We start from the raw sequence: 10,875 nt of genomic DNA, 5'->3' as shown, positions 1-10,875 counted from the left end.
CAGTGCACCGTCCTGTGGGAGGGACAAGGCGGAGGAGGAGAACAGGGAGGGAAGGAGTGATGGCGAGAGGGAGAAATTGAATTAGAGGAGCAGAGCGAACCTCAGAGAAGACACCACAACAAAACTTCTCAACAGTCAAGCAAGTGGAGCTGCACACTGGCTTGTCTCCTTTTCTTCGCGCATGGCTGCCTAGTTCCAGCAGCAACAACGCCTGCAGTCTAAAGTTTTGGGTCTGGAAACAGGTCCCCGCATTGAAAGATGGACCATTTAATAAGGACCTGGTCGCGCTGGAGACTAACACTGTTTCTGTTTGTTCTGCTTCATGTAACAACGACACAAGCGGGTAAAGTATTTAGCTGGACACTCAAATGTACAATACAGATGCTTGAAAATGCAAAAATGTTTTTTATGCCCCCTTATAGACTTTTCTGTTGTCTGATTGACGCTTTGTCCCCTTCATCTAAGTTTCCCTGACTATTTTTAAAGACTCTTTTATTGATAACTTGGCCTTTAGCCAACACAAAGTTATTAGCGCAGATCTTCACACCTTCATCTTAGATTCAGTTTGGTTCCTGGTGTGTTAGACTCATTTAAATCTTTGCAAATGGTTTGTTGATGCTGCTACGTGTTCTACAGAGTCGCTTCGGGCTGGGATTAAAATTGCAAGCTGACTCAAATGACTTTTAGAAGTTGTCGGAATGCTTGAGAGGTGTGCAGATGATTGTAATATAACCCCTTCTTGCATATGACAGATTAATTATCCGCCTCATTGCACTGGGAGGGTATTTAGCAGCTTCCTCAGCTTTTCCTGTTCTTGTTGCATTTTAATCAAAGATATTTCCAAGATTTGAATTGGGCTATGTCCTTCATGCGTCAGGTGTAAATCAGCGATTTAAGGAGATGTGTGATGTCATGTTTGAGTTTGCTTGTGACCGGCGTCGGTTTACTGTGAAAGAGGGTTTGACGTTGGCTTGCGAATGGCTGAAACACTGCAAGTGGGCAGATTAAAATTCCTTCCATGGATCTGTTTAATGCACACAGATCTTAAATTAATGCACATATTACTACTGCCTTCCTGATTCTGGTACACTTTTATAGTGATGTATTTTATTGCAGACTTGAATCTCAGATCACATTTGCACAGTAACTGATATGACCCACTTCCACTATGGTGGAATGTAATCATTGGACACATTTTCCAGTTATCCACCTGCAAAAAAGAAGACATCTGGTGACTATCAAACAGCTGTATCTGTCTGTCACAGTGTCCAGGCCTTCACATTTGTTGCACTTTCAAAAATAAATAAATAAAAACCAGCCATTGATGCAGCCATTTTAAGAGTTGCTTGTTGCCGACATGGCAAGTAGCTCACTTCTAATTGTCACCCACGCAGGTCTCTGGCACAAGTATCATTAACTGATGCAGACTACTTCTTTACAAGAGTTGCAGTTTACAGATTTGGTGATGAAGGGATTTTGTGGTCTTTCCAAAGTAGTTACACATATTTTGTTGTCAGTCTTGGTTTTTTGGCTTCACCTACTTTTATGACTGGCAAGATTTTTGGAATTCATTGGCTCAAACAACATCAAGAGAGGAGGAAGTGAGCCAATAGACACAAGTGGCATTCAGGCGGCACAGCGGTTGTCCATGGTGTCCATTGCTTTCTATTGAGGATCTGTGAAGTGAGAGCCTCACATGATTAAAAGAGTGAATAGGACATATGGTGGTACAGATATGACAGTCTTAGATATGCACATGTGGCTGATAATGTGTGTGTCTTGTGTCTGTGAATTTAAGCATGCATGTGTGTGTGTGTGTGTGTGTGTGTGTGTGTGTGTGTGTTTGTTGTGTGTACTGCAGTTCAAGAATGTTTTCCCATATGCTTTCTGTGTGTGTTCGGGAGATGAGAGAGTACTTTGTAGTCATGTTTGCTAACAGGAAGTGCGATGTTCTTGGACATGTGCATGGTTCATTTCTTTTAGAATCCTCTGTTGTGCTGCCTCGATGTGTTTCTGCTCAGTTTTGTTTTCTTTGTTTTCTTTTTTTAGTCCGCTCAAAGTCTGGGTGTATGGGATATTTGTTTTTATTTTATGTGCCTTATCACATCATTTACATCATCTTGCTCCTCTTGCTTTTGCCTGTGATAGGGGGCAAATTGTGCATACAGCCCCCTCACTGTGTCCCGTTTGATTCAGTCTTCTTGCCGATCCTTCACCAGACTCCCAAAGGATGGCAGCAAAGCTTGTTCGCCTTTGATCCAGCAACAAATTACTGGTAAATAAAAACACATGAAAAAAGGCTGCTGCATTTATCAGCATAGAGAATGAGAAAAGAGGCATTACAGCTCTAGTGTTAGTTCCTGTGAAATGAGTTCAAGCTATTCTAATTGAATCATTAAACATGAGAAGTGTTAGATATGCTGATATCTGTCCTTACTTGCTGATGCTGCAAGTATCACATCAAAACTGCTTCTCTGACATTGTGATGAAGCAGACTGTTTGGAATTCCCCCAAGTGTTTAATCTTTAGATATGATGCCTATACGCTTTGTGGCGCCAAACCTCAATCTATAGTATTCAATGGACATCTGGCTTCCAGAAACTCCCTTCCCCTCAGGCTTCTATGACTCTGAGTTCCTGATCACTGGATGCTCCAAGCAGCTTTTTGGGAGACTAGCTGGAACGGCTTCCTGTGGACTTGCAATAAACAAACATCAGATGAGTTTCCTTTCTGTCCATGTATCCTCACATGTCATTTGCTTTAATATCCACATTTCTGAACTTCAGAAAAGTTATTTCAAAGTCATCCATCACGTGCACCATCTCTGAATAATCGTTAAGAGTTCCTATCAAAGTCATTTAAAACCATGTACAACCACTAACATTGCAGTAATCTTGGTCTCTGAGTTCCACTTATACTGTTTCTCTGGAGCAAAAATGAAATAGTCATGTCTGTACCTGTATTACACATAGTTTGTGAATATTTTATTTTATAATACTGTGTTCTGCTTTGATTTTAGAAACCCTGTTGCTCTCCATAAAGCTGCCTTAATGTTATGTATCAAAGTCTAGATGACAGCTTGCGTTTGAAACTAAAATGGGCTTGGTCATGCATAGATGTGCATGTTTTTTCCTCACTATTGCCCAGGGCTTGATGATTTGAATCAACAAGGACCATTGTGAGCCTTGCAGTAGATAATGGATTTACATTAGTGAAAGAAAGTCCTGACAAGCCTAGTAGTATAAATGTGTGTGTTTCTATGTATGTTTGTGTGTATTGCCTGTCCAGTTATGGGCCTTCACGGGCAGGTGTTTTCTCTATGGGCCAAACAGCTTTTGGCCTGTTAGCCTGTCGTGCTGTGAGCAAACATGAGCAAAACAAACTGTGGAGACTGAAGAATGTGGTACTGATGTGAACTGGAGCAAAATGTGTAACTGGATTCCACCATTTAGTGTCAACACAAAAAGTATTACTGATGTGGGCATTAGCCCAAACAACCACATATGCCCAGTGACCTACATTGACAATCAGCAATGTTGTTGTAATATTTGTTTCCGTTCACCTGTTTGGATCATTTTGAGCGTAGACTTGAGATAGATCAAGTTCTTATTATGAAGAGAGCATATGATAGATACCTGGTTTACATAATACAGAACACTTAATATTCAATTAGGTTGTCCTGTTTACTCACATCCTTGCTTTGATTGACCCCATTAATAGGACTTCCTAACTCGTTACCCCTGAGAAAATGATTAACAAAAATTCCCAGCCACCATCTGTGCAACTGCTGACTTGACACGCTCCTAAACTGTCAGTGATAACCAAAAGCAGATCTATAAACACAACAAATTCAGTGTAATAAATATCTCTGCATTTTTATGCACTGCAGGCTTTCAAAATAATACTTTGACTTGACTCCGACCACATCCATCATATTGACAAAATCCGGTCAAAGACATACAGACAGGCATTGAAGCTTCTGCCAAAAAACCAAAATGACAATGACGTTCCCCACCCCCAAGGTGTATCTTAGAGCAAATTTTGCCATGATGACACTGTGAAACACACTTTCTTAGACAGTCACATGCTGTGGAAAAAAAGCACTTAAGTTGGCTTGGCAGGGTAACAATATTTATCCATACATCTGATAAGGAGGACTTTGGGTGTTTGTTTCTGGTGCCCTTTACTAAAAAGTCTCTTTGTGGGCTGTTACATATTTCTCTTCATAGTCAACCTTTATTTTGGCCACCAGTGTGATGACTTTATCTTGCCCACAGACAAGCAGCCAGACAGACAGACACAATCCTATCACCCACAACATTTAAACCATTGCCATGTTGTATAAATGACACAGATCATCTTGTTCAAATGCAGTAGTCTTCTGCAAAACCTTGAGTCCTTGGTCCTGGCATTCGTGTGGGATACTCTCACCTACACATTGTTCCAGACCAAACACAACCCCAAAGGCAAAGGCATTCTCTCAAAACAGCAGCTTCCCCAGCATTAAACAGCGACTCCACAACTCAAAAATGGCACAGGGACAGCTTGAGGAACACAACAAAAAGCCCAAGGCACTGATCCAGCCTCCAGATTCCCCGGATCCTAAGCTCAGAGAGATTCAGCTGAATGTGCCAGAACAAGCCTGATCCACACATGCACACAGATCTCTAAAGATCCTTTGACTATGACTGATGATTTAATGGCACGAGAGATATTTAGTCAATACTAGGTTATTGTGGCCTCAGTATATAAGCAATGTCCAAAGAACGAAAAAAATGCTTTTGCAGTAGTTTGCACAAATGTATTCTTGTGCTTCAGTTACTTTTATTTATAAGCAAACGAGTAAAGTGTTTGACACAGTAATTAATTTAGTGAGAGAGAAACTGTTACAAAGGCAGTGTTCCAAAGTGCTTTTCTCTTCCTCTGGGAATGTTAAAGCTAGAACTGAGCTATAAACAGTTTTTGTCTATTCTGCTGTGACTAGGTGTGCAGACAGTTTATTATTCTTTTTCTGTGCTTGCGTGTCTCTTCCGCATGCATTAGCTCTCTGCAGCTCAGAGAGTTCCTGTCCACACACAGTCGTGACCCAGACAAAAGGTCACACCAAGTCTTAATTAGATTAAAGGCCATTTTTCTTGCAGCCACGGGGGAAAATGTGTCTGGATTTATTCGACCACTGTGTCTGTCATCATTTTCAATACCATTCAATATTTTACAACATTTCCCATTTTCTGAAGAAATTCTGTCACAACAGCAGATTTTGTGGTGAGTTGGATTTTAATAAATAGATTTTAGATGGATTTCATATACCCATCTAAAAAGAATAATTCACTGCCTGTGTATTTCAGCTTCATGTGCACATGTTTTCTGTCTCATTTGTTATAAGCTACATCTGAAAAGTATTTCAGTCTTTAAATGTGAGATTCTCTTCCTCCACTCATCTCAGGGTGTGGCCCAAGATACTATGGGAAGTTCTTATTGCTGAGATTTCTTCCTGGCTGCATTTCTTTTTAAAAGTCCCCAGTTTCAGGATTCAGTACTTTTTGACAGAGTAGTGTGTGTGTGAGGGGTATTTTCAGGGATGGTTGTGAGCGTAGGTGGTATGAGTCACGGAGAATGTCTTTGGAGACATTTGCTTTTCAAACACAGAGAACACATTATGTCTATCTACGACTGAAGTGGTGCTAAGTTGTATGACCGCAGGCGATGGAGAGATTATGTCAAGTGTCACACAGCCAGAGAAGGCACAGAGAGATGTGGATTGTTTGGCTGTATTTACATGGGAACTCTGAGTTGGACTGCAGAGCTTTTTACTATGAGGAAAACTGTGCCTGTCATTCTTGTGGGGCAGACATGGTGTTCTCAAAGATAAAAGTACAAACAAAAAAACAGACTGACAAGTATCTTACGGCATTGAACTGTATGCATTTATATGGATGATTGTGTATCATCATATGGTGTTCAGTGCATGTTAGCTGTGAGTATTCTCAAAAAATGCCTGGTGTCTGTGCAATTGCTGGACATTTCAGCCCTTTTCCAAACAGTCTGACCTTTTGGCGTGATTGGAAAACATTCTGAGTCATCAGTCCTTTGAGAATTTCTGATGCTGTTTCACAGCACATTCAGCCAAATGGTGGGGACCGTTTTGTTTATCAGTAGCCCGTACCAGATGTTCTCTTTTATGCTCAGCTACTCTTCCCAAGTTTCTGTAGAATTAACATAATTTGAAGGGTGAGGTAAGGGCACGAATACTGCAAAGCATAATGAGATGCGAGCAGAACCTGTTCAGACAGTCAGTGCTGCAGGATAGGTAAGGAGGATGCAAGAACTGACACAACTCAAGGTGACATAAGAGACTCCAAAGCAGGGAATAGATAACATTCTTTCACTGATCCAGACTTCATTTGGCAATCTTCCACCACTCTTAGTTCTTCCTTTTATGCCAGATAAGGTGTGAGGTGAAATAGGGATAGTCATCCTTAAATCTATCAAGCTGTAACAGCAGTGAAAGTTTGATTGATTTAAGGACATAGGAAGTCAGGACAGTGACTTCCTATGCCCTCTGAGTCAGCTTACCAAACAGATCCATGGCCATTTCTTTTCTCTTTCTTTCAGTGTAGCCCATTAAATTGATGGATGGATCCTTTTCGAAGGAGTTCCTGCTGCTTGTCTCAGAGTTTTCCCCGTGACATTGTTGTGTTTTCCCACTTTTCTTTGTTATCTTGTGAAAGACAGAGGTCAAGAGTCTCCTGTCAGTCCATACTTAAAAAAATGTTTGGAATTGGTCAACAGCTTTAAAGCTCATAGTGATTAGAGGAAAAAAAATCTTCTATGACTCAGTAGTTGCATTATTAAATGAATCTGTGGATGGTAATTTAACAATTGTGCTCAAAAGCAAATTATATTAGCTTACATTGGTCATTTTGTCAGGTGCTGGTCTAAATTCTGCTGACAGAATGTTACAAATCCTCTATAATTAAAACCACAAGACTTTAGTTTAAAACATTATTCAGACTGTTCCAAACATCATTGCCTCATGACCTCGCATCCTCAGACAGAGGAACATTGTGTGTATACTGGATTTGGACTTACGTTTGCAAAGGAAATTGATTTGCAGTCAGGAATCAAACAAGGCCACACCAGAGCAATGAAGAACTCTCTTGGGATTAGACAGAGAATCTACCAATTCAATGAAATACAAACATTAAGGATTAGATCCCAGACATGAGGAGAAGTCCAAAGTAAACTTTTGTTAGAAATAAAGACAGAAATGTAAACGCTTAACTATTTAGTGAGAATTTAGCTGGATGAAAAAAGGGGACTCTAGAGTGCTACGTCTTTTGCTTCTCCATAGGCAGTCAACAGAGAGTTTTTGGTCATCCATCCATCTGACCATCAATTTGCACCATGGTGTGGTGGTTATAGGTTGTCATTGATGTCGCGTGGCAAAATGTTTTGGTTTTGGCTTTACTAGTTGGCTGTTCTGTACATGGATTCACTTTGGCTTTCTATCACAGTCCAAAGACACGTTAGGCTACTTGGTGGTTCTGGATTGGTCATTAGAATGAATGTGAGGATGAATTGTTTTCTGGCATCATATGGTCGGCTGGTTGCATGTTTAAGGTTCAGCGTGCCCTATCTCTTCTCCTGACAGCTGTGATTGGCTCCTGCAACCCTGAACTGCACATGCAGTTAAGAAAATTCCTAGTTTTTTTTTTTTGGTGACTTGCTTATATTAAGTGTCACAAAGGTGAACTGATTATAACAAGTTCATTTTGGTAGCAAATTTAACCAGCAGGACAGCACATATAATTTTTTATTGATCACATCTCAATAATAATTCAAAGAGTCTTGCTATGCTTTTCCTACCCATCTGTTTATTGCCTCTCTCAGCACCTGATCCTGTAATATACGTAATATGTGCTTAATTTATTATGTCACTCTTCTCTACCTAATTATACTCACGAGTTCAAATTAAAAAACATGTTTTTCTAATATTTCTTTCAAAGTAAGCAAAATCTTTAGAAGGAAAGCTGAGCTTAGTAAATATCAAATTTATAAATTAAAGGTACAACTAAATGCATTTTTTTTGTGTATTTTCAATAGTAACTATGGCTATAGATGTTAGTGTGCAGGGATTGGTAGAAGAGAAGCTGTGTGTTGTAATGAAGTCATTTAATAAGTTTCAGTATAAATGTATTTTTGCAGGGAATAAATAAATAAATAAATTGATTAAAGCATTATTACGTGTGTAATGCTACATGTAAGGATTACATACATAAATACACTGCCTGATGGTTGTATGCAGCAAAGAGACATACAAGATAATATGAAATTAATACAATTATAGTGTTAACTCAGGTACCTCTAACATATCTCTGTGATACTATTGTTGATAATTTTGAGGTATTGAGGAAAACTCTTAAAACGTTGCACAGTGAAAATAACAAGAACTAACACAGCCTCCCTAAAGATATGAGAATATGAGAAACTGAAAACCACAACCAGAAATTTGCAACAGGAAGGAATGCCAGTCCTCAATCAGGTTATAAGTGTGGGCAGTGTGTGGGAGTAAAACAGTGCAAAGTTTCTGTTGAAAGAAGATAGGACCTTCTGTAACTACTTAATTTACAAAGCTTGTTTAAAACTGCGCATAAATGCAAAATTTAATCTTTGAGATCTTAAACACTTTTAGATCTGTCCTTTTTGTTTTACATTGTTCAAGCCTGGCTACTAGCTTTACAACCCTGTTGCCATGCTGGCTTTCTGAGAGGGTGAGCTCCCAGAGCTTATTTGAATAAAGGATGTATGCTATGCAAATAAATAATGGCATAAAATGTAACACAGTGTTTTTTTCGGTAAGCACTGTCTGGACAACAGTAAACTCATTCCATATGTTTAATTAACAAGGAGATAAAAGGAGAGTTCTGTTCGAGGGACAAGAGCTTCAGGAGGCAATTTGGGTTTAGGATCCTCATTTCAGATGCCTGGAATGCTAAGTGCTGAGTGGCTCTCTCTAGCAGCTGGTGGGGGACTGGCTGCACACAAAGCTCTGATCCTGGCTAATGCTCATAGCAGCATTTTATCAGCGGAACATCTAAAATTACACGAACAGCATACAGCACAGGCTCATTATAATGAGAGAGACTTAATACTGGAGTACATTTCATATCCGTCAGGCCAAAAGTTGCTCTGCTTATTGCAAATAAGTATAATTTAATGATATATGCGTTTACATGAAAACAAATTCTTACTTTCAAGATTTTTCTTGCTTGATGTAGTAATGAAGTTTAGTCCATTTAGATTTCAACAGCTTTGGAATGAGTCATTTTACTGTGATCAGGTACCGTCATGGTATTAATTTGATTTCTTTGTCTATTGTTCAGATAAGTGCAAAGGGAATTTCATGGGAATAAAAGAAGTGTCACCCCGTTACCATAGATGTTACATTTTTCAGGAAAAAAATTAATATTAAAATTAGATATCTTACTTAAATATGTTTAAGTAATGAATCACTGATGAACTAATTTAAACCAGTGAATTGTTCAGTGTGATAAACAAGATGGGGGGCATATTGCTGCTAGCTGCTGCAGGGTGAGTGGTGTGCAGGTGTCAGCTGCCAGGTGTGCTAGAGCAGGATTATGGTTAGGCTTTGTACTACCCCAGTCCTATAATAACACCCACAGTAGTCTGGCCACCTGCCGCCACATCTCAGAGGAGCTTTTCTCTTCCGACTCCTAGGAAGCAGGAAGGCTCCACACTTTCAAACAAGCTTCCAGCCTCATTAAACCCTGCCTTTCAGCTTGGTAGCAACCAGCACTTAACTCAGCCAGACACAAAAGTGCTGTCACACTGGCAGAATTTAAGTTTTAAAGTGACAAGCAAAAACACAACCTCCACTCAGCATGTTTATTATAGTTCTTTATACAAGAATACAGAAATAAAGCTAAAATATGGAAGTCAGGCAAGTTAACATCACCTTGTTGAAAGAGAGAAAATTAGCTTCAGTTTATGAGAAACAAAAAAACCCACTAAATTGTTTTATCTGATGTAGAACTACAGACAGATGGCTAATTTATTTTCTTTTCTTTCACTTCCAGCTAATTCCATTGATGTTCTGCAAATGCTGAAGCTGTCAGAGAACATGGAGGGGGTGTCCTTGGAGGCTGGTCTCTGCACCAGCAGGAGAGACACAGAGGAGACAGACCTGGCCTACAGGATCAAAAAGATCCAGCTCAGTGCTCCCACCAAACAGCTCTTCCCTGGTAATGGGCTATTTTTTTTTCCTACAAGACCTTATACAGAGTAGTTTTTCAATGTAATATAAAGAAAGAAACTCCATGAGAAGTATGAACAAACTCCACGTACTGCTCCTCCTGGGCTGACGTCTTTCATTGGCAATAGTTTTTACCATTATTATTTCTACTCAGTTGTCACTATAGTGAGGGTGACGGGTCCCTGCTGTGCTCTCTCTTGTATGACTTATCAACTCTCTCCTGTTGTCTCCTCTCTCCCTTCAGATACCACATTTCCTGAGAATTTCTCCCTGATGACTACCATGCGAGCTAAAGAGGGCTCCCAGTTTTTCCTGCTTTCGCTGTATGATGACCAGGGAGTACAACAGCTGGGGCTCGAAGTAGGCCGGTCACCTGTCTTCCTATATGAGGATCAGGACGGGCAGCCAGCACCAGAACTGTACCCCATTTTCAAGAAGGTCAACTTTGCTGATGGAAAGTGGGTAGTTTGAGGGCTGATATCTTCTACATAAGACCTATAAAAATTTAGAGTGAAGGTGATTTGTGTGTTTGGTAGATCAAACCAGCGCACCAGCATAAATACATAAATGATATTAACTGCATTTGCAATAACTTTCTT

At 39.8% G+C, this 10,875-nt stretch overlaps 1 protein-coding gene across 2 annotated transcripts in view; it reads left to right on the top strand.

The window, feature by feature from the left end:
• col5a3a (collagen, type V, alpha 3a) overlaps positions 1 to 10,875 on the top strand; it is a 44,969-nt gene continuing 34,094 nt past the window's right edge. For both annotated transcript variants that reach the window (XM_082530233.1, XM_082530232.1), the window contains exons 1-3: positions 1 to 343; positions 10,101 to 10,265; positions 10,521 to 10,734. In XM_082530233.1, the coding sequence (XP_082386359.1) occupies positions 259 to 343; positions 10,101 to 10,265; positions 10,521 to 10,734 (464 nt within the window). In that variant the 5' untranslated portion in view covers positions 1 to 258. The remainder of the gene's footprint in view (positions 344 to 10,100; positions 10,266 to 10,520; positions 10,735 to 10,875) is intronic.

This window comes from Aulonocara stuartgranti (assembly GCF_965226115.1).
Source record: "Aulonocara stuartgranti genome assembly, chromosome: 4".
Lineage (NCBI taxonomy): Eukaryota > Metazoa > Chordata > Actinopteri > Cichliformes > Cichlidae > Aulonocara > Aulonocara stuartgranti.
Note: the sequence above shows the minus strand (reverse complement) of the source record. Positions and strands in the feature narration are given on the sequence as shown.